The sequence below is a fragment of the Herpailurus yagouaroundi genome, unplaced genomic scaffold (genome assembly GCF_014898765.1).
Source record: "Herpailurus yagouaroundi ecotype Mexico unplaced genomic scaffold, PumYag 142, whole genome shotgun sequence".
Lineage (NCBI taxonomy): Eukaryota > Metazoa > Chordata > Mammalia > Carnivora > Felidae > Herpailurus > Herpailurus yagouaroundi.
Genome location: NW_024412397.1, coordinates 57,626,709 through 57,650,726, shown reverse-complemented (window position 1 = coordinate 57,650,726; position 24,018 = coordinate 57,626,709). Strand labels below are relative to the sequence as shown.

Sequence of the window (24,018 nt, the reverse complement as noted above, 5' to 3'; positions counted from 1 at the left end):
TGAATGGATATTTGAGTTTTTTATAAAAATATAACAAAATATTAGTGGCCAGAAACACAATTATCTACATGGTGAATACAAACAATGTTTTAAGAGATATCAAGGCATAATGCAGCATATAAAAGATTTCTTCTATACATGGGCTTCAGTTATCATCACATTACGTTTTGAGAATTGGTAAGTAGATGAAATGTCTTCTGTATCTGTGAGCAACTTTATTGTTTGAACTGCAAAAGAGAGTCATCTGGGCATTAAATCTCATTAAAATTGATACAAATTCATCAAAATCTCAATCTGTGGATTCTAATCCAAAGCATGCATGTGGGATAAATGAGATTTCTGTCCCCAATTCTACTGACCCTAGAAGAACTGTATCTGTAGTCTCAAGATGAAAGGCAGAGCCGTCTGACCCCTTGGCACATTTCAGATTTGCTCTCCGTTAGCTCGTGGAGAACTGTATGTTCTCACCAAGTGCCGGTCTGGAAAATGCCTCCAGAGGATCTTCACAGTGAGACAGTTTCCAGCTCACCAAAACTGCATCTGATTTTAAAGACTGAGGCTAGTCCACAGTGCTTGGCCATGTCTATGGTTGATGAACAGAAACAAAATATGCTTCTACAGCATATAAAATCTGGATATGACACTATTTTTCAGTATTCTTGGATAAAGAACAGTTGGATAAAGGCAGTTCTATATTTTTAAATTGGGGTGGCAGAAGTGACTATCTACAGTTGTGAAATATAAAAAATGATATGTTTGATCAGGAAAGGAAATCTGTGTCTGGCACAGAGAAAGCTATTCGTTGAGCACCAGAATCATGAGGAGAAAATAGTGGTTCTGTGACTATTAACCACGCAGAAGGTCACGAAAGAATAAGGACACCCTCTTTCAGACTAACCTTTGCTATACGGACCAGTGCTCATCAGAAAAGCTTTAAAATTATCAATTTTCAATAGTCCACGATAGAGAAATGGTCATTTGCACCAGAATGCTGATAGTCATAATACAGTACAACATACATAACAATACAGTGTTCCTTCAACAGGAGTTCGCCCTCCTCCAATTTGGGAGCAAGTCAGAGCATAAATATTGTATGCATAACTTTAGGAACCGATTCCCTTTGAAAAGTAGATCTGGATTATTTTACAGAGCAAAAATTATTGATATTTCTGGCATTCTTGTTCAAAAAGGTCCACCTATGTATATAACACAGGTATGAAAACAATTTTCTTCTACCTCTTGTCTTTGGTAGCATTTGCTACATAAAGAAGTGTTTCTTATCTCTAGGTATAGGGCCAAATTCATTTCTGATATGAAACCAAAGTACTAGAAATGATTAGAGTTCCACATCCTAGATTGGCCTTTCTTCTGGAAGGATCGCATCATCTTTCCTTCACTCTTATCAAGGAATCATAGGAGAAAGCCCCAGCTCAAACAGCCAACCAGTGCCTCCTCCATGGTTCATGTTGACAACGCTGGGAGACACCACTTGGGCTGAGAAACACCAAGAGAGTTATTGGAGCAAACATGTCAAAAGTAGTCTTGTTTTTTCCCCTACCACATGCAGAATCTTCTTGGCATGTGATACATGATAGCTGCCATCCTGGAGGGTGTTTCAAAAACTTGGTTGGGGTTTAATCACCCACTCTGCTTGAGGATTGACATGATATACATCCAATATATAAGCATCTGGATCCAAGCAATGCTGCCCTAAAGGAAAGAGAAAATCAGAGGATGTTTTTGATGGTGCACACTTCTAAGTGTGCATGTGCATGTGTGTGTTGGTAAGTTCGAATAAGGCTAGTATCTCAGCCAAAAGTAAGTAGATACATATTAAAATTTCCTTAGCAAAGCTAGTCGGCCTACCTTCTTGCCTTCCTCTATCCCTTCTTTGTTTCTTTCTGACTGTGAAATACTTCACATAAATCCCATGCAAAATTGTGGAAAAACACAGACATACCAACTACAGGCAAACTGTTCCCTAGACTCACCACATCAAGTAGGAAAATCTGGAAAGAACTTATTTAAGATATAAACTGATCATTTATAAAATAATACACGTCCTCAAATGGTTTTACAGATAGTAACTTGACCAGGACTACAAAAGATTAAAATTACGTTCATTTTAGGAACGGTCATTTTGTTTCTTTACTACGGATTCAATGCCCAAGGGCAGGAGATCTAGAAATGATAACAACAACAACGACAACAACAACAAATCATTCCATGAGGCAAATACATTTGAAAATCTTTATGTACAGTGTTTGAAATGTATACCAAATTCTCAAACAAAACTACCAACATTTGATTGCTTGCTTAATTCACTCATTCATTTATCAAATTGTTCTTGAAAGTTACTATATTCCAGGTACTATTCCAGGGGCTAGGGCTACAGGAATGCATCAGATAATCAAAAACACTTGCCCTCGGGGCACTTACATTCTCCAAGTGGTAAAAGGCAACCAGCAAACTAGCAAGCATAATATAAAGTAAGTCTGGCGGTGATGAGAACATGAGAGAACAAAAAACCGGGAAGGCACACCTAGAGAGGGTGAAATCCCGGAAGGTCTCTTTGAGGTGACACAGCGGCCAACACCTCCCAGAGGTGAGGGAGGGAGAAATGAACACTCTAAAGGAGAGCATTCTGGGAAAAGAGCACATGCAAAGGCTCCATGGCAAATGTGCCTGGTGATGAGCTCTGCGAGGTTGGTGTTGAGTGGAAGTCTGGATAGAATATGAGAAGCATCTGCATGCTGGTGTATTTAAAGCGATGTGATGGATTGGGCTCACCAAGGAAGTAATATGTAGGTAAGAAGAGCTCTGAGGCCTGACCCCACAGCTTTCCACGTTGAAGGTTGAGAGGATGAGAAGTAGCAGGCAAAAGAGAGTCAGAAGGAGCCACCAGTGAAGTGGAATGAAACCCAGAAGCTTAGGTCGTCCTTGAAACCAGGTGAAGAAAGTGTGTTTTCAAAGGGAAAGATCAACTCAGCAGGCAGTTATCAAGACAGACGAAAGACTGGATTTCACAACAGAAGAGTTCTCCGGTGGCTTCAGCAAGAGAGCAATTTGGGTGAAGTGTTGCGGGGTAACGCTTGCCTGGAGTGGTTTCAAGAGAGAACGAGAGGGAGAAATTGGAGGACAGACAACAGCTTTAAGGAGTTTTTGCTGTAAAGTGGAACACTGAAATGGAAGTGGGCTGGAAGGGGGTCAAGAGAGATTTTTGGAAATTTCTCTTATCTTCACAAAACTGTTCATGCAGTTGGAAATAATGCAGCTGGGAGGGAAAAGTTGATGGTGCAGGAGAATGGGGGACTGGAGCAAGGCTCTGAGTGGCAGGCGGGGACATGAAGCGAGGTACACACAGAGGTGCTGGCCTTCAGTGGAAGCACCGGTCGTTCATCCAGGCTGTGCAGGGTGCAAGCAGAAGACATGGACGAAGGGGAAGGTAAGGACACAGATGAAAGCAGAGGGTATTTCCCTTTGATTCCTTTTTGCTCCCTCTCAGGGAAACAAGAAGAATGAACCTGGGTTGAGGGTGAAACCAGGAAAGTTCAACAAAAAGGGTGTCACGATTTCAAAGTTCCATGATGTTTCTCTGTTTTGCAGGGATTTCTAGGAGGAGACTTGCCAACTCTGAGGCACATTGAAAAGACCCACAAGGGGCGCCTGGGTGGCGCAGTCGGTTAAGCGTCCGACTTCAGCCAGGTCATGATCTCGCGGTCCGTGAGTTCGAGCCCCGCGTTGGGCTCTGGGCTGACAGCTCAGAGCCTGGAGCCTGTTTCCGATTCTGTGTCTCCCTCTCTCTCTGCCCCTCCCCCGTTCATGCTCTGTCTCTCTCTGTCCCAAAAATAAATAAATGTTGAAAAATAAAATTAAAAAAAAAAAAAAAAAAAAGACCCACAAGTCTACTTCATGTCAACTGGAATATTCACATGTAAAATTTGGGTATATTTTAGGAAATTCATACAACTGTTCTCACATGAGATTAAAAAATCAGAATCTTACTGATTTTGAATTTATAATCTAAGAAACTGGTAAAATGTGCTGTTACAATAATAGCATCATATTTCTTTTAGAGTAATCAAAGAATTTAGGAGTAAAGACCGTTAGAGAATGCTTACCTATATTTCCTCCAATTTCATATAACCGTTGGTTCTGAATCTTAATGCATTCTGATGAACCATAACTGAAAAAAAGAAGGCAATGTAATTTTAACCCTGTTCTATGATCTGAGGTAAATCTGTGGATTAAATAACCATGGCAACAAACAATTCCTTCTGCCTTGAGTGAAAATACCCACAAATCATTATTATAATTGAAGTTATGATAAAAACATTATTATTATATATATGTATTTTTTACTTGTTTGACACAGACGAACATTCAAGGCACAGAAAGGATGGGACTATCCCAAACCAAGACGGGTGCTGCTGTCCCCTGCAGCAACCTGGAGCCCACTCTGTCCCCAACTGACAGCTTCATTTAGAGAGTAAACTGTTGGAGACACGCCAAGGCTGGCTAAGGAGCAGCTGGATGTTTCATATTGCCTTGTCATTGGTCACATTACTCTCGGTTCGAAAGAAGTCAGGTTTCATTTCTCTTTTTGCCAGAAACTGAATGGGACTCTCTCCTCTGTCCATGCCATGTTTCTAAACTTGCCTAAAGCTTTTCAGACTGTCTAATGTTGACTTCATTGCATGTTTCTGCTCTATGGTGAAAGCAAGTCAGAGAAAATAATTGCCCAGTTTAATTTCAGCATCCTGGAATACTGCAGTAGAAAAGTCTAGAAAGACCACTGCTGATCTCCACCTACATGAGGAATGACTTTCAGCTTGGTTTCTTCAAAAGATTGCCTTCAGCTCTTTGTGAGGAAGAAAGATGTGGGGCCTATTTTATTGTTTACTTAAACATTTTGAGATGATTGTAGATTTGCATGTAGTTTTAAGAAATTATACAGGTAGATCCTGTCTACCCTTTACACAGTTTCCCCCAATAATAACATTTTGCAAAACTCTAGTTTGCTACCACAACCAGAATGTCAACATTGATTCAGTTAAGATACAGGATATTTCCATCATCACTAGATCTCCCGTTTACCTTTTACAGTCCCACTCACTACCCTCTCCATCATTACTATGCTCATCCCTTGTCCCTAGTAATGTCTACTCGATTCTACATTTTCTAGAAGATTCTAATTTCAAAAATGTTACACAGAGTAAATGGAAACAGAGTACAGAGCTTTTTTTGTATTCGTTTCTCTTTTCTTTTTAAATATAATTTATTGTCAAGTTGGCTTACATTCTATATGGCCTTTTTTTTCTAATCAGCATAAATCACTGGAGACTCACCCAAGGTGTTGCATTTTCTTGATGAGTAGCATGCCATGGTATGGATGTACCAGTTTGTTTTTTACCTGTTGAAGAACATCTGGTTTTTTTCCCCCAGTTTTTTAGTATTTTAAATAAAGTTGCTATAAGCATTTGTGTTCAGGTTTTTGTGTGAGTATTATCTTCATTTCTTTGAGCTAAATTCTCAGGAGTGTGCAAGCTGGATCACACGGTAGTTGCATATTTAGTTTTATGAAAAACTGTCAAACCGTTTTACAGAGCAACTATAGCCTTTTACATTCTCACCACCAATGTAGGAGTGATCCGGTTTCTCTGTATCTTTGCCAGTATTTGATGTCATCATTATTTTTTATTTTAGCCATTCTCAGATGGTTTAATGATAGTCCTTGTGGCTCTGCATTTCCCTAATGGCTACTGAACATGTTTTCATGTGCATATTTGTATCCATATATCCTCTTTAGTGAAATATCTGTTCACATCTTTTGCTCATTTTTAATTTGGATATTTTTATTGTTGAGTATTGAGTGTTCTCTATATATTCTAGAAACTAGTCATTTGCTGGATATAAGGTCTGTATACATCCTTAGTTTGTCTTTTCAACCATTTCACTGAGTCTTTCAGTATGTAAGTTTTCAGTTTTGAAAGATGTCCAATTTATGGATCATGCTTTTGATATCAACTTTAAGAACTCTTTACTAGCCCTACATCACAGAGGTTTTCTCCTGTTATTTTCTAAAAGTTTTATAGTTTTACATTTTAAATTTAAATATGCACTATGGGTTAATTTCTTTTCTTTCTTTCTTTTTTGTCTACAGATATTCAACTGCTAGAGCACCATTTATCATTTGTTGAAAAGGCTGTCCTTCAGCCATTGAATTGCTTTTGTACTTTTGTCAAAAATCAGTTATTAGAATAGTCACATTCATAGAGACAGAAAGTGGAAGCGCAGTTACCAGTGCTTGGGAGAGGGAGAAATGAAGAGTTATTGTTTAATGGGGACAGAGTCTGAGTGTGGGATGATAAAATCTTTCTGGAGATGGATGGTGGTAATGACTGTGTAACAATGTAAATGTACTTAATACCATTGGAATGTACACTTAAAATTATAAACTTTATGTTATGTGCATTTTTATTTCTTCCTTTAAAATCTGTATGCCTGCTTGCCCACCCACCCTTCCTTCATTCTTCCCTTCTCCCTTCCTTCCTCCTTCCCTCCCTGGCTTTCTCTCCTCCTCTCCCCGCTCTGCCCCTCTCCCCTCCCCTCCCTCCCTCCCTTCCTTACCTTCCTTTCTCTTTCCTTATATTGAGTGGCTTCATCCTCCAATAGTATGTTGAACACAAGTTACAAGTAGTGTGTGTGTTTTTTTTTAAGTAATTTTCTTGATCTTGGAAGGAAAGCATTCAATCTTTCATCATTAAGTATGAGGTTCGTTATAGGTTTTTATAGATGGTAGTTATCAAGTTGAGGAAGTTCTTCCCTTTTCCTAGTTCACTGAGAGTTTTTATCATGAATGGGTATTGGATTTTGTCAAATGTTTTTTTTCTGTATCAGTTAATATGATCTATGATTTTTCTCCAATCTGAGGATGGATTACATTACTTTCTGAATATTGACCTAAACTGAAACGAATCCCACTTGGTCATGGTGAGTAACTCCTTTCATATATGTTGGATTAGATTTGCTCATGGTTTGCCTAGGACTTTTATCTCTAAGTTCATGAGAGATATTGGTCTGCAGTGTTTGTTTGTTTATTGTTTTTGGTGTCAGGTCAACACTAGTTTCATAAAATGAGTTAGGTAGTGACCCTTCTTCTCTTCTATTTTCTGAAAAAGAATGTGCTAAATTGCTGTGAATTCTTTAAACATCTGCTAGAATTCTCCAGTGAAACCATCTGGGCTTGGAGATTTCTTATTTGGGGAAACTTTTAAATTAAAAATTCAGGGGTGCTTGGGTGGCTCAGTCGGTTAAGTGTCTGACTTCAGCTCAGGTCATGATCTCACTGTTGGCAGGTTCAAACCCCGTGTCAGGCTCTGCGCTGACAGCCTGGAGCCTGCTTCAGATCCTGTCCCCCTCTCTCTCTGCACCTCCCCCCTCACTGTCTCTCTCTCTCTCTCTTGAAAATAAATGTTAAAAAACAAACAAATTAATTAATTAATTAAAAATTCAATTTCTTTAATGGCCTCAAAACTATTTCATCTTGGTTGTGTTTTGGTAATCTGTAGTCTTAGAAGAACTGGTCCATTTCTTTTAAGTTTTCAATTTTGAGCATATAGGTTGTTTATAGTATTTTCATATTATCCTTTTAAGGGAAATATTACATACAGTGATATTTTTTGCTTTAAAATTAGTAATTATTTGCTTTTCATTTCTAGAAGTTTATCAGTTTTATTGTTTCTTTTTTTTTTTAATTTTTTTTTTTTCAACGTTTATTTATTTTTGGGACAGAGAGAGACAGAGCATGAACGGGGGGAGGGGCAGAGAGAGAGGGAGACACAGAATCGGAAACAGGCTCCAGGCTCTGAGCCATCAGCCCAGAGCCCAACGCGGGGCTCGAACTCCTGGACCGCGAGATCGTGACCTGGCTGAAGTCGGACGCTTAACCGACTGCGCCACCCAGGCGTCCCCAATTTTATTGTTTCTTAAAAGAACCAGCTTTTTGTTTCACTGATCTCTATCATTTTCCTGTTTTCAATTTCACTGATTTCTGTTCTTCTATCACTTCCTTCATTTTGTGTTTATTTTGCTCTTATTTTTCTAGTTTCTTGAGGTAGAAACTTACTTGATTATTCTGAGATCTCGCCCTCTTTTTTAATGCAAGCATTTACTGCTATACATTTTTCTCTCAGCATGGCTTTAGCTGCACTGTACAAAACTTGGTAAGCTGCAGTTTTATTTTCAATCTATGTACTTTAAAAAAATCTCCTTTAACACTTCCTCTTTGACCTGTGGAGTTTTTACAAGTGTGTGGTTTAATTTTTCAGTATTTAGAGATTTTCACGTTGTCCTAATGTTACTGACATCTAGTTTGATTCCTTTATGGACAGAAAAGATACCTTGTATGATTTAAATTATTTTAAATTTACTGAGGTTTGTGTTATGGCCCATGATATGGTCTATCTTTTATAATTACACCTTGATTTATTTACAGAATTTTAAAATATACTACTTTGTATTGTGTGTGTGTGTGTGTGTGTGTGTGTGTGTGTGTGTGTGTGTGTGTGGTTTCTCAGGCATTACAATACACATATGTAACTTATCATGGTCTATTGGGATTGAGGTTTTACTACTTTTAGTGATGTGTAGAAACCTACTTCTGTCAGTTCTCTTTATCTTCATACTTTAAGAATAAACATTTAATTCTATTTACTCTTAGTTCTTTGAATTAAAAATAACATAAGTTAAAGGAAGAAGACCACTAATGCATATATTATTTCATTTTTAAAACAGAAAGATAATCCGGATATTCTAGCATAACTAAACTTTACCTATTTACTTTGAAATTACTTTACCATTAATAACCAGTAAGTAGTTCTCCTAATTGGTAGAACCCTAACAAATTTTACAAATAAACCTAATTTTAGAACTTTTAGATTTATTTAAAAATTGTGAAAATAGTATAGACAGTTCCATATTCCCCACACCTGGTTCCCCCATTATTAACATCTAACATTAATACGGTACATTTGTCACAACTAATGAATATAATACATTGTTATTAACCAAAGTTCATATTTCATTCAGATTTTCCTAGTTTTTACCTAGTATCTGTTTTCTGTTCCAGAGACCCACTCAGAGTATTGCAATATATTTAGTAATTATAGTTGGTTGAATAGTGTCCTTTCCAAAATTCATGTCCACCTGGACCTTTAAGAATGTGACTTTATTTGAATACAAGGTATTTGCTGATGTAATCACTTAAGAATCTTGGGATGAAATCATCCTGGATTCAGAAGATGCCCTAAAATCCACTGAGTCTTTATTAAGAAGGGAAGAAGACACAGAGAAACATAGGGAAGAGGATGATATGAAGATGGAGAGATTGAAGTGATACGTCTATAAGCCATGGAATGCCAAGGATGCTGGCAACCACCAGAAGCTAGGAGAGAGGCATGAGAAAGACTCTCCCTCAGAGCCTCCAGAAGGAACCAACCCTGCGGACATATTTGTTCAGACTTCTGGCCTCCTGAACTGAGAGAATACATTTCTGTTGTTTTAAGCCAGAAGGCTGAGGTAATTTGTTATGCAAATACTGGGAAACTAATACCTAGTCATGTCTCGTTAGGCTCCTCTTGATGCTGTTTCTCACCTCTGTCTTGTTTTTGACATCCAAGACATCCTGTCTTGTTTCAGGAAGACACATCAGGTATTTTGTAGAACATTTCTAAGTTGGGATTTATCTGATGTTTTTCTCATGTTTAGGCTGAAGTTACATGTTCTTGGGAGGAAAGCAACAGATGTAAAGTGCCATTTTCATCATTTCTTATCAAGGGTACATACTATGAGCATGACTTAGCATAGTTGATGTTAATCTTGGTCACCTGGCTGAGGTCAGATTTCATGACTATGAAGTTGTTCTTTTTCTCTCTTTACATACTGTAATCTTTGGAAGGAAGTCACAATGCAGACAATAAGGGGTGCTGAGCCTCAACCCTTCTTAAATGTAATTACCTTAAATATGTCCTCTACCTACACTGAGCAGCATATCAGATGTAAAAGTTTTTGCTTCAACCATTAAATATGATTTAAGAAATGCATAACGAGTAGGATAATCTCTTACATTTACTACTGTTTACCTATTCTGATGTTCTCTTTTCCTTTCTGATGCTCCAAGCCTTTGTGAACATTTTCTTTCTACTTGGAGAACTTCCTTTATCCATTCTTTATAGGTAAGTCTGAAAAATCTTAGTTCGGCTTCACCCAAGAATGTCATTTCCCCTTCATTCTGGAAGGGTATTTTTTGCAGGACTTAGAATTCAAGGTTGACGGCATTTGCTTTCAGTACTTGGAAAAATGTTATGCCACTTCCATCTGGCCTCCAGGGTTTCAGATAAGAAATCTGCTGTCATTGGAATTGGTGTTCCCTGTAAGAAAGCCATTGCTTCTCTCTGAATTCTTTAAGGTTTTTTTCTTTGTCTTTAATCTTTACAAGTTTAATTACACTGTTGTGCCAAGGATTTCCTTTGGTTTGTCTTATTTGGGTTCACTTAGTTTCTGGAATATGTCGGTTTACACCTTTTGCTAATTTGGAATGTTATCAGCCATTGTTTATTCAAATACTTTTTCCGTTCCTCTCTGTTTTCTCTACTTTCGGTGCTGCAATGATGCGAATGTTAGCTTTCTTATTATAGTCCATGGATCCCTGAGACTATATTCATTCTTTTAGGTCTGTCTTCTTTGTTCAGAATAAATAATGCTAGTGATACGTCCTCAAGTTTACTGATTATATCCTCTGTCAATTCCATTCTACTATTGAGCCCAGCGAGTGAGTTTTTATTTTAGTGATTCTATTTTTCAGTTCTATAATTTTCATTACATTCTCTTTATAACTTCTATTTGTTTGCTGAGGTTTTCTATTTTTTCATTTTATTCAAGAGAATCATAGTTGCTTGTTGAAGCCTTTTTTTTTTTTCCCTTTGAGATGGCTACTGTAAAATTCTTGTCAGATTAATTCAGACATCTGATTCCATTTAGCACCAGCATTTGTCAATTGTCTTTTCTCATTCCTATTGTGATTTTCCTGGGTTTAGGTATAATGAGTGATTCTGTATCATACTGCAGACACTTTTGATATTATGAGACTCTGGATCTTATTTAATCATCATTTTTGGCAGGCAGTCCTGTTGAAGTATAGCACAAGGTCTGGGTGGGTGTGTATGTTCAGCTTTTTGCTGGGCCCCACTGACACCTGCCCAGTGAAAGTGGGACACCAACTGGCACCGTTCTGCTGCCTCTGATTGAGGGTGTAAGATCAGCCGCCTGCTGGGCTCTGCTGCCACCAGGGCGGGGAAACAGAAGGCTGCCTCAAGCTGCTTTGCTGCTGCTGGGTGAGGGTAAAACTCAGCTTATCGTTGGGCCATACTGACTCTGAGGGTGGGGTGAAGCTGGGGGATACTGTCTGCCTCGCACAGACTCGTCAGGTCTCCCTGCTGCTGGGTGGAGGTGCTGACACTAACGTGGCTGGGAACTGGATCACTAAGGGATTCCGCAGATCAGTGGCCTGCTTGGTCCCACTGAGACCACAGGCGTGATGGTGTGCTCTTCCAGTTCCTGTTTGGTTGGAGTAGGGTAGGTATTGCCAGAATGGTGCTTTGTGGTTAGACCACCCTCTCCCCAGTCCTTTGGCTGGGAGCAGGCTCTTCTTGGAACTCTTTTATTGTCTGCGTCTGTGCCACGTTGGAGGTTTCTGCAGTTCCTGCCTGGATATGTGGGAGGCAATAAGGAAACCCAAGAATTCACCACCATGTTGTTTCAGAGGCCCGATGTCCTTAGGTGGTCAGCACTCGTTTTTCTATCTTTCGGTGTCTTCCTACACTTGTCGTTAGGTTATGTCCAAGGGTTTTCAGTCCTAAGAGGGAGGATCTGGGAGAAGGAGCCTTCTCTCTTCTTTTTTTTACTTAAACAGAACAGCCTCTAGTGAAACAGGCAAAAATGGGCCACTTTACAACTAAACTGAAATTGGCCACAGTTCTAACTGGTGAAGAAAATGGACTGGACAAAATCTGTTGAAGAAGTTCATACAAAGAATTTGCATCTGTCTGCAGTCACCGATTCTGACTTACTTTTGCCAGAAACATTTTCATTCTACAAAAGGTCTACATGACAGCACAGAGGCAGTTTTGTCATGCATGTGACTAGGAATCTATTGTGTGTTCAAATCCCCCCAGTGGAATTTCAAGTCTTTCTATTACCGTCTAGTGGTAACTACTTATGGTGTCTTCACAGTGAAGAGAAGTAAGTTTTGGGGGCTCCTGTTGGCCCCTATTATTTTCTTTTTTTTATATAGTACATACATAATATGCACATATCCTACATAAAAACACTCGAAGAATTTTCACAAAGTGAACATACCATGTAACCAGCCCCCACAGTCTAAAAAAAGAACTTCTTAGAAGCCACTATCATGGCTTCTTGGTCACTATCCCTTCCACCCTTACAGAAAGCCACTAACCTGGCTTCTAATACTACAGGTTACTTCTATTGGCTACTCCTGTTTTTTTTTTTTTTTTTTAACTGAAATATTTCTATCAAGTTAGTCGATTCTTACACGTATGAAACATAATATAGAAAGATTCTTCATACTCTTTGCCCACTTTTCCCCAAATGGTAACAAAAATACAGTATAATGCTAGTTAGAATCCTGACATTGATACGATCCACCCATCTTCTTTAGATTTCCCATTTTACATGTACTCATTTGTATGCTTGTGTGTATTAAGTTCAGTACAACTTGTACAGGTTCTTATCTACCACCAGAGTCAAGATACTGAGCAGCTCCAATATCTCCAGGTCCTTGTGTCACCCTTTTATGACCATACCCATCTCTCTCCCATGATCTGCCCTCCCCAACTTTTGGCAACTGCTAATCTACCCTCCATTTCTAAAATTTTGTCATTTCAAAATGTTATATAAATGGAGTGTTACGGTATGTAACCTTTCTCAACTGGCTTGTTCCCACCCTCAACATGGGTACTCCTTTTTAGTATGATTGGAAAGCTTCTCTTTAAGAACCTCCATCAGTTTTACTAGAAACCCTCAAACTGTACCTGCTGTCTAATGGACAGATTTAAACTAGTGCTTCTCATCTTTTAAAAACCTCAGGGAAAATGTTTATCCTTTAATAAGTATGCCTAGACAAAAATTATCCTGATTTATGGTGCTTCAAGATGACTTAGGGAAAATGAGGAAAGGATTTTTTTTTTTTTTTTGTAAATAGAATTCTGATCTCAAGATTAATTAGCAGTAGGTTTAAGAAAGACAACAGCAATGATGCCCGTTCAACTACATAAGCTTTATGTATAGGCTTTATATATAGGCATGTTGAAGCCCAGTGAAGCCTGGAATGGTATTCTAGGTATCTATAAAACTAACTTGCTATATTTTTTATTCTAATAAAAAGTAAACTCATTGAGTAAATGAAACCACCAAGATAGAAGATATCTACTAAGAATTCTATTTATAGAAATTTCTTCAAAAAATACCCCTCCCCAAAAGAAAAAGAAACAAACCAAACATTTCTGTTATCAACAATTCTATGGTCTACTTAATTTCTTTCTCTACTTTTCACTTACTCTATTGGTAAAGTCCCCAAAATAACAGGTTCTAATTTTTCAAAAAGGCCAAGTTTGTAAATGCCTGGGAGTTACTTATCTGATAAAAGATCATCTTCCTTGTACAGAGACCTATACTCACTTTTACTCACCTGTTCTCATATTGAAATTTTGCCAGTATGTCTTTGGCTTTGGTGTGACTATTGAGTTGAATGGCCATGGACACCTTAGAGAGAAGTGGAGCATGGACCCTTATGACTCCTTCCGGCACGTCAGACTGCCAATGAGGAAAAATTCGGTACATTCTGTCAAACTAGGATGAATAATGCTTTAATGATTGCACTTTAAAGATGTGAAAATCAGTGGCATTATGAATTAGGAAAACATGTAAATATGACCAGTATTTAACCAGAATGAAACACTGCTTTCTTTTTAACAGGAGATTCACTAATGAGTAAACTTAACCTGGGATTTTACTTTTGTTACATACTTAAGGCACTTGCTATAGTCCCTTAAAATAATAAGACAAGTAACACTAGGTTATGACAAAATCTCATGTTTCTATCAGTTCATTTTGTGCCCTAAATAAGCTTACTTCAAGCAGGAGTCTGTATTTCAGTATATATATTTTTTTTTAATTTTTTTTCAACGTTTATTTATTTTTGGGACAGAGAGAGACAGAGCATGAACGGGGGAGGGGCAGAGAGAGAGGGAGACACAGAATCGGAAACAGGCTCCAGGCTCCGAGCCATCCGCCCAGAGCCTGACGCGGGGCTCGAACTCACGGACCGCGAGATCGTGACCTGGCTGAAGTCGGACGCTTAACCGACTGCGCCACCCAGGCGCCCCAATTTCAGTATATTTTAAGAAGAGTCACCTTCTGAAAAATTTGAGAATCAATTAGAGAATACAGCTTTTTAAAAATCCTTTTTCTTTAGTTAGTAACAATGATTGGCTGGCCCAAGTTGAATTCCAGATGGGGATTTAAAACCTGATCCCTCAAAGTGTGCTGATAACACTCTGAAGAGCAGGTGTGGACTGCTGAGCATCTCTGCTTTCATATGACAAGACTGGCCTGGAGACCTACCTTGGAGCTCTGATTAAATGAAATAGTCAGAGGATGGCACTTAGGTCTAATTAACATCAACTGATGTTTTTTCAGGACTGGAAAATTTCTTTTGTTTCAAAATTTGGAATGTTTTAAAAACGAATTCTCCATCTAGATATGAACGGAAATAAATTTCTACCTGAGGATCTGGCTACTCCTTAGGCATTTTATCAATTTGAACATTCTCAAAAAATGGCATTGTTGATATAGAAAGTTTATGTTGAACTGACTCAATATATACCCTAGAAGTAATATATTATGGGTTGAATTGTGTCCCACAATAGATATGTTGAAGTCTTACCCCCCAGCAGCTAAGAATATAACCTTATATGGAAATAGGGTCACTGCAGATGTAATTAGCTAAGACAAGGTCATATGGAAAGAGTGGATGTATATCCACTATGGCTACCGTCCTTCTAAGAGGAGAAGAGACATAGACACACACACAGCGTGTAAAGATGGACACAGAGATTGGAGTGATACATCTACAAGCTAAGGAACACCAAGGATTGCTGGCATCACCAAAAGCTAGGAATGATGTCAGAAACAGGTCCTTCTCTCAAGGCCTTCAGAAGGAACCAACGCAGCTGACACCCTGATTTCAGAATTTTAGTCTCCAGAACTGTGAGAGAATACATTTCAATTATTTTAAGCTGTTTAGTTTGTGGTGCTTTGTGACAACAGCACTAGGAAACTAATAGAAAATATTTTAAAATACAGTCAGTTCTTACGGTCCTTTTCTATTATTACCAGCAAGAACCAGGACAGCATGCCAGGGAATGGATGCTGAGAAAGTTGGACTTGGTGGGGGGAGGTGCAGAGCATCCTCAGAGTCTTGGAGTCAAGACTATACTCCTAAAACCCTCTCTTGGTCATTTCATGCCCTTCCTCTCCCAGCTCCCCAGAAGCCTCTGTAAGATAAATTCCACATTCCTGACATTACTGAACCTGTGATCATAATCACATTTTCCCTATTAATATTTATAGTATTCATACTTGCGTACAGAATGCCTAGCCATACATTTTGAGTCATAAGTTAGCATATTCTCTCCCTATACTATTCCTTCATGTGCCACATGAAATGCTAAGTCTGAAGGATGTTTCATGATCAAATTAGAAAAAAAGATATGGTACGGGGTGCCTGGGTGGCTCAGTTGGTTAAGCACCCGACTTCAGCTCAGGTCATCGTCTCACAGTCCGTGAGTTCGAGCCCCGCGTTGGGCTCTGGGCTGACAGCTTGGAGCCTGGAGCCTGCTTCAGATTCTGTGTCTCCCTTTCTCTCTGCCCCTCCCCCATTCATGCTCTGTCTCTCTCTGTCTCAAAAATAAATAAACATTAAAAAAATTAAAAATAAATAAATAAAAATGATATGGTAAATGTATCCAGAGAATATCATGTAGGGAGTTAATACTTAGAGAGGAAAGGAAATTACTTATTTTCTTACCATTCTTCTTGAAGAGGGTGATTTTTGTAGTACCTTTGAAGTCTTGGGGCTTATAACCTAAATAAAACACATTTAGTCCTCAGGATTAACATTAGGAAAATGAGCACATGCTGCTATTAGAAGTGTAAATTGTCATAGTCTTTATGGAAAATATTTGGGGAATATTTATCAAAGTATAAAATGACCCAACAATGTCACATCTGTAAGTTTATCCTACAAATATACTTCATTTGTGAGAAATAATGTCTATACAATTTTGTTCACTGATGCATAAATCTTAATAGCGAAAGGCTGGACATGATCTCACCTTCCACCAATATGAATTGCTTACATAAATTAAGTTACGTCTACAGGATATCATGCAAAAGAGGCAAAGAAGGCTTTGTGAACTGATATAGAATGAACACCATGATTTCTTAAGTCGGTATAGCAAGACAAAGGACAGCATTTCATGTATATTACCGTTCATACTAAAAGGGGGAAGAACACTATTGAGAATTCAGCTCAGCTATCCATGGTGTTGCTGCGTTAGCATCCATTTTGTTTGGCCAAGCAGCCTGCAGTGACCTTAAATGGACAGTAGTCCCTTGTGTAAGCCTATGCCCTAGATAACAGCCATGGAGACACAAGCAAATCATAGAGTGCTGTTATGACTTTCCCTGTAGCCCTTCTGATCAACACTCTCCCCACCTCCCAAGGTTGTGCCCTTGTGTGAGCCTTAGATAAGACCATAGTGGGATTCGCAAAAATCCCACTCTTTTGGTTTGAATTGACCAAATTGGCCTTAGCCTGGAAACCCCAAAGCATTGCACCCATTGACTCTAACCAAGGAATGTGCCCCAGGTTCTGTGGCTCAGTCTACTGCTTGCCTTGACATGCACTTACAGCTCCTTGGGGGCATGCTTTGTACTTCCTCCAGAACCTCTGAGTAATAAACTTTTCTATTTCAATTTCTCTTGTGGTTTGTTTTTGAGCTGTGATTCACCACCCAGTGCCTTTGTTCCACTTAACAAATGTTAATTTAACAACATCATAAGAAACATATATTTATATTTGCTTGCATGTGCATAGTGCTTCTTTGGAAGTATATACGCCTGCATATTCCTGGGCACACCCACCCTATCATGGTGACATGATAGTAAGCTCATGGAAGCTCATGGTAAGCTCATGGAATAGACTTCAGTAGCCACACAAAACAAAGAATTCAAACTTTACGAAATTAGCTCAGCAGATAAGTAATTAAACAAAGCAACAACAGCTACAACAAGAAGCAAGAAACCCTGGGGAGGAGGGGAGAATCTTATTTCCAGAGTTGCCACATTATAATATTTAAAATGTCCATTCTGCAACAAAAAAATTATGAGACAGACAAAAAACATCAAGAAAATGTGGCCCACGACAGGAAAAAAGGAGTTCCAAAAGTTTCAAAAGAAACTCCTTTAGGAAACCCAGACAGTAGACTTACTAGAAAGAGCCTTTAAATCAGATATTTTAAATATGTTCAAAGAACTAATGGAAACCATGTTTAAAGAACGAAAGGAACCATGAGAACCGTATCTCACCAGATTGGGAATATCAAAAAACAAACAGAAATTATAAATAAGGAATCAAATGGAAATTCTGGACTGAAAAGTCCAACTGAAATAAAATATCCACTAGAGAAGCTCAACAGCAGATTTAAGGATGCAGAAGTAAAAAATCAGTAAATCTGAAGATACGTCCATTGACACTATCCAGTCTGTGGAACAGGAACTAAAAATGAAAAAAATAAACAAAACCTAAGAAGAATTATAGGATAACATCCACCATGAAGTGCACCAACACATACATAATTAAGAGTCCCAGAAGAAGAAAAGGAGCAGAGAATATTTGAAATAATAATGGCTGAAAACTCCCCAAATTTGCTGATAGACATTCACCTATCGATTCAAAAAGCTCAACAAACTCCAAATTGGATAAATGCAAAGAGATCCACAGGAAAATACATCATCATCAAATTGCCAAAAGACAAAGAACCTTGAAAGCAGCAAGGGAAAAGCAGCTCAACACACACAAGAGATTTTCAGTAAGATTAACAGTGATTTCCCAGCAGAAATCACGAAAGTCAGAAGACAATGGGATAACACACTCAAAGTGCTGAAAGAAAAAAAAAAAAGCTGTCAAAAAATTTTCTCTGGCAAGACAATACTTAAAAATTAAGAAGAGGCCTTCTAGATGCCATCCCCCGAGAGCTGCCTGTGTTGCCCACCCATGGTCAACCCCTCCATGTTCTTTAATATTGATGTTGCAATGTTTTTCCTTTGAGCTGTTCCAAATTCAACAGAAAACTTTCATGCTCTGAGCACTGGGGAGAAAAGATCAGGTTACAAAGGTTCCAGCTTTCACAGATTATTTTGGGATTTATGTGCCAGCGTGGTGGCTTCCCATGCCATAATGGCACTGTCAGCAAGTCTACCTATGGGGAGAAATTTGATGATGAGAATTTTATCCTGAAGCACACTGGTCCTGGCATCCTGTCCATGGCAAATGCTGGACCCAACACAAAGGGCTCCCAGTTTTTCATCCGCACCATGAAGACTGAGTGGCAAGCATAAGGTGGAAGAGGGCATGAACTCTGTGGAAGTCCCAGAGCATTGTGGGTCCAGGAATGGCAACACCAGCAAAATCATCACCACTGTTGACTATAGGCACATCTAATAAATCTGACTTATGTTTTGTCTGAACCACCAGACCATTCCTTCTGTAGCTCAGAAGAGCACCCCTTAACCCCATCTGCTTAAAACAGCCTATGATCTTTGTGCTCTTGACACAGTCCTTTAGCTTCAATATTTTCCTTATCCCCCTCTAAGTCCAGCTGATTTACAAAGTTAAGTTTATGATTATTAAATAAAAACTAAACAATCAAAAAATGAAGAAGAAATTAAGACATTCAAAGATAAATAAAAGCATTCCTAGTAGTACTGCCCTAAAAGAAATGTTAAGATAATCAGTCCTTCAGGCTGAGATTAAGGAACACTAGACAGTAACTTGAATCCGTGTGAAGAAATAAAGAACACCAGTAAAGAAAACTAGGTAGGTAAATATAAAAGGAAGCATTAATGTATTTTTAAAAACTCCAATTTTTTTCTATCTAATTTAAAAGAAAAGTGCATAAAGCAATAATTATAAATCTGTGTTGATGGGCACACAATTTGTAAACATGCAACTTGTGGCAAAAGCAGCATAATGTAGGAGATATAGAGGTCTCTAGGGAGAGTATTTATATACTATTGAATTGAAGGTGAAATTAATATGAACTAGATTGCTACAAATTAAAATGGTACTTGTAATTCCCAAGGCAACCACTCAGGAGATAATTCAAAAATGTGTAGTAGAAGAAATAATTGTTTCTTTGAACAAAAATATATAGTAAAATAGTTAAAGTGGTATATTAGGAAATACTTATACACAAATGAAGGCAGTAATGGAGGAATTGTGGAACAAAAATCATATAAAACATACAGCAAAAAAAAAAAAAAAAAAACAAACAACCACAAAGAATCGAAAGGATAAATAGTTCTGCAACAGCTAGAGACTTCAATACCTCACTCTCAATAACAGAAGAACTAGGCAGAAGATCAGAAAGAAAACAGAAACCTTCATCTAGACATAACAGACATCTATAGAACACTAGCAACAGCAGAATCTGTTTTTCTAAAGTACACATAGAACAGTTTTCAGGACAGACAAAATGTTTTTCAGGCCATAAATCTCAGTGAATTTAAAAATACCAAATTAATATAAAGTATATTCTCCACCCACAACGGAATTAAATTAGAATTCAGTAACAGAAGGTAATCTAGGAAATTCACAAACGTGTGGAAACTATACCGTACTCTTAAATAATGAATGGATCAAAGGAAAATTAGAAAGTACTTTGAGATGGACAAAAATGATACACAATATACAAAAACATATTAGATAGAACGAGAGTAGTTCTCAGAGGAATATTTATAGATGTAAATGTCTACACTGAAAAAGAAAGAGCAAGTCAATAATCTAACTTTCTATAGTAAGAACCTAAAGAAAAAGGACAACTAAACTCAAACAAGCTTAAGAAAATAAATAATAAAGATCAGAATTTTAATAAGGAATAGAGAATAGAAAAACAAGAAAATCAATGGAACAAAAGTTGACCCTTAAAAAAAATCAATAAAATGGACAACCCTTTAGCTAGACTGATGGTGTAAAAAAGAATGAAGATTCAAATTATTACTCCAGCATATAAGCAGGGACATTACCACCAACTTTACAGAAATAAAAAGAATTATAAGGGAACACCATGAACAACTTAGATGCTAATAAATTATATGCCAACAAATTAGATAATGTGGATGAAATAGACAAAATCCTAGAAACACACAAACTCTCAATACTGGCTCAAGAAGAAATAGTAAATCTGAATAGAGTTATAGCAAGTAAAAAGATGGAGTCAGTACTCAAAAAAATTCCTACAAAGAAAAGTCCAGGACCAGATGTTTTCACTGGTAGGTTCTACTGTAACTCCAATCATTCATTCTTAAACCCTTCTAAAAAACAGAAGGGGGGGCGGGGGGGGGGGGCCTGGGGGGCTCACTTGGTTAAACGTCTGACTTCAGCTCAGGTCATGATCTCACAGCTTGTGAGTTCAAGCCCCACTATGGGCTCTGTGCTGACAGCTCAGAGTGTCTCCCTCTATCTGCCCCTCCCCTGCTCGTGCTCTTTCTCTGTATCTGTCTGTCTCTCTCTCTCTCTCTTAAAAATAAATAAACATCACGGGGTGTGCCTGGCTGGCTTGGTTGGTTCAGCATCCAACTTCAGCTCAGGTCATGATCTGGTTCGTGAGTTCAAGCCCTGCATTAGGCTCTGTGCTGACAGCTCAGAGCCTGGAGCCTGCTTCAGATTCTGTGTCTCCCTCTCTCTCTGCCCTTCCCCTGCTTGTGCTCTATCTCTTTCTCTCTCAAAAATAAACATTAAATTTTTTGTTTTATATATGAAATTTATTGTCAAATTGGTTTCCATACAACACCCAGTGCTCATCCCAGAAGGTGCCCTCCTCAATACCCATCACCCACCCTCTCCTCCCTCCCACCCCCCAAACATTAAAATTTTTTAAATAAATATTTTTTAAAAATTAAAAAAAATAGAAGATGGACCACTTCCTAACTCATTCTAAAGGCTAGTATTTCCCTGATACCAAAGTCAGACAAAGACATGACAAGAAATTAAAACTATAGATCAAGATCCCTTATGAACGTTGATGTAAAAATCCTCAAGCAACCTGTCTAGTAGCATATTAAAAGGACTGTATACCTTGACCAAGTAGGATTTATCCCAAGAACGCAGGATTAGTTCAATAAATGAAAACCAGTAAGTGTAATACATCATATTAATAGAATGAAGAGAAAAAACCCAATGATCATCTCAACAGATGAAGAAGAAGCATTTGACAAAATCGAACACCTTTTGATGGTAAAAACACCCAACAAATTAAGAACAGAGTTTTCTTGAAGCCCATCCATGTTACCACAAATGGCAAGATTTTGAGGGCATCATGCTAAGTGAGATAAGTCAGACAGAGAAAGACAAATACTGTATGATCTCTCTTACATTTGGAATCTCTAGTTCATAGATACAGAGAATGGATTGGTAGTTGCTGAGGTGGGGAATGGGGTACAAGAAGGAGAAATGGGTGAACTGTTTTTTGTTTTTGTTTTTTAAATTTACATAAATTGAATTTTAAAAATGTAAGAAAAAAAAAGAATGGAATTTTCTCAAACCAATAAAGGCAATCTATGAAAAACCCACATACAACATCATACTTAATGATGAAAGACTGGGCTTTCCCCTTAAGATCAGAAACAAAACAATGATCTCTGCTCTTGTCTTCTTATTTAATATTCTACTGCAGTTCTAGCCGGGATAATTAAGCAAGAAAAATAAAAGGCACAAAGACTGAGAAGAAAGAAGGAAAATTATCTCTATTCACAGATAACATGACCTTATATGTAGAAATCCTAAAGAATTAATACACATAAAACCAAACTTTTAGAGCCAGTAAATGAGTTTAGCAAAACTGCAGAATACAAGATCAATATACAAATATCAGTTGTATTTCCATACACAAACAATTAGCCATCCTAAAATGACATTAAGAAAAACAATGCCAAGGACACCTCGGTGGCTCAGTTAAGTGTCCGACTTCGGCTCAGGTCATGATCTCGCCGTTTGTGGGTTCAAGCCCGGCGTTGGGCTCTATGCTGACAGCTCAGAGACTGGAGCCTGCTGCAGATTCTGTGTCTCCTTCTCTCTCTGCCTCTCCCCTGCTCATGCTCTGTCTCTCTCTCTCTCTCAAAAATAAATAAACATTAAAAACAGAAAAAGAAAACAATTCCATTTGCAATAGTACCAAAAAGAATAAAATACTTAGGAATAAATGTAATCCAGAAAGTGTAAGACTTATATATCGAAAACCATAAAACATTGTTAATATAAATTATAGAAAACCTAATAAATAGAAAGATAACCCATTTTCATGGGCTGGAAAATGTAATATTATTAAGATGGCAATATTTCTCAAATCTATCTACATATTCAATGAAATCTCTATCAAAATCCCAACTACTGTTGTTTTTTTCTTCCAGAAATGAGAAAACTGATCCTAAACCTGATATGGAAATTAAGGGACCCCAAATAACAAAAGTTATTTAAAAGAAAAAGTTGGAACTCTTAATTTTCAATTTCAAATCTTAAAACAAAGCTACAGTAATCAAGACAGTGTGTTGTTGGCATAAGGAGAGACATATAGATAAATGTAACAGAAGTAAGAGTCTGGAAATTACTACATCTATGGTCAATTTTCAACAATAGTGTCAAGACCATTTGTTGGGGGAAAGATTCGTCTTTTTAACAAAAGATGCTGAGATACTGGATAGCTACATGCAAAAGAAAGAACTTGTATACTCCTACTTCATATTACATACTACAAATAACTCAAAATGGAAGAAAGATGTAAATGTGAAAACTAAAACTAGAAAATTCCTGGAAGAACACAGAGTTCAAATCTTCATGACCTTAGATTTGACAAAGGATTGTTTGATATGACAACAAAAACATGACCATCAAAAGAAATAGGTAAATTATACTTCATCATGACTAAAAACCTTTGTGCATCAAGGGACACAAACAAGAAATTGAGAAGACAACCCATGGAAGGGGAAATAATATTTTCCAATCATACATCTGATAAGGGACTTGTATCTAGAATATATGAAGAACCCCTACAACTTAATAGTAAAAGGACAACTGAATCAAAAATTGGGGAAGAAGCTAAATAGACATTTCTCCAAGGAAGATCCACAAATGGCCAACAGGCACATGAAAAGACGCTCAACATCATTAGTTTTCAGGGAAATGAAAATCAAAACCACAATGAGGTACCACTCTATGCCACTAGGATGGCTAGAATAAAACTTTCTGATAATAAGTTTTTGTGAGGATATGGAAAAATCTAAATCCTCACACACTACTGGTCAAAATGTAAAAATGGGGCAGTTGCTTTGGAAAACAGTCTGGCAGTTCCTCAGATGACTCAACATAGAGAGTTGCTTTATTACCCAGCATATACCCAAGAGAAGTAAAAACATATGTCCACATATAAACTTAAAAACGTTTGTAGCAGCATTATTCATAATAAGCAAACAGTATAATCAACCCAAGTGTCCATCAATAAATGAATGGATAAAAAGATATGTGGAAATCCATATAATGGAATACTGTTTGGCCATGGTTCATGGATGAACCATGAAATATAATGCTAAAGAAAATATACC

At 37.7% G+C, this 24,018-nt stretch overlaps 1 protein-coding gene across 9 annotated transcripts in view; it reads right to left on the bottom strand.

Moving 5' to 3' along the window:
* ARHGAP28 (Rho GTPase activating protein 28) overlaps positions 1-24,018 on the bottom strand; it is a 228,455-nt gene continuing 204,437 nt past the window's right edge. For 8 of the 9 annotated variants that reach the window (XM_040479367.1, XM_040479360.1, XM_040479362.1 and 5 more), the window contains 4 exons: positions 16,169-16,225; positions 13,769-13,893; positions 4,122-4,186; positions 1-1,710 (listed from right to left, as the gene is read on the bottom strand). In XM_040479367.1, coding sequence (XP_040335301.1) covers positions 1,616-1,710; positions 4,122-4,186; positions 13,769-13,893; positions 16,169-16,225 — 342 coding nt within the window. In that variant the 3' untranslated portion in view covers positions 1-1,615. The remainder of the gene's footprint in view (positions 1,711-4,121; positions 4,187-13,768; positions 13,894-16,168; positions 16,226-24,018) is intronic. The other variant, XM_040479361.1, reaches the window with a different exon arrangement.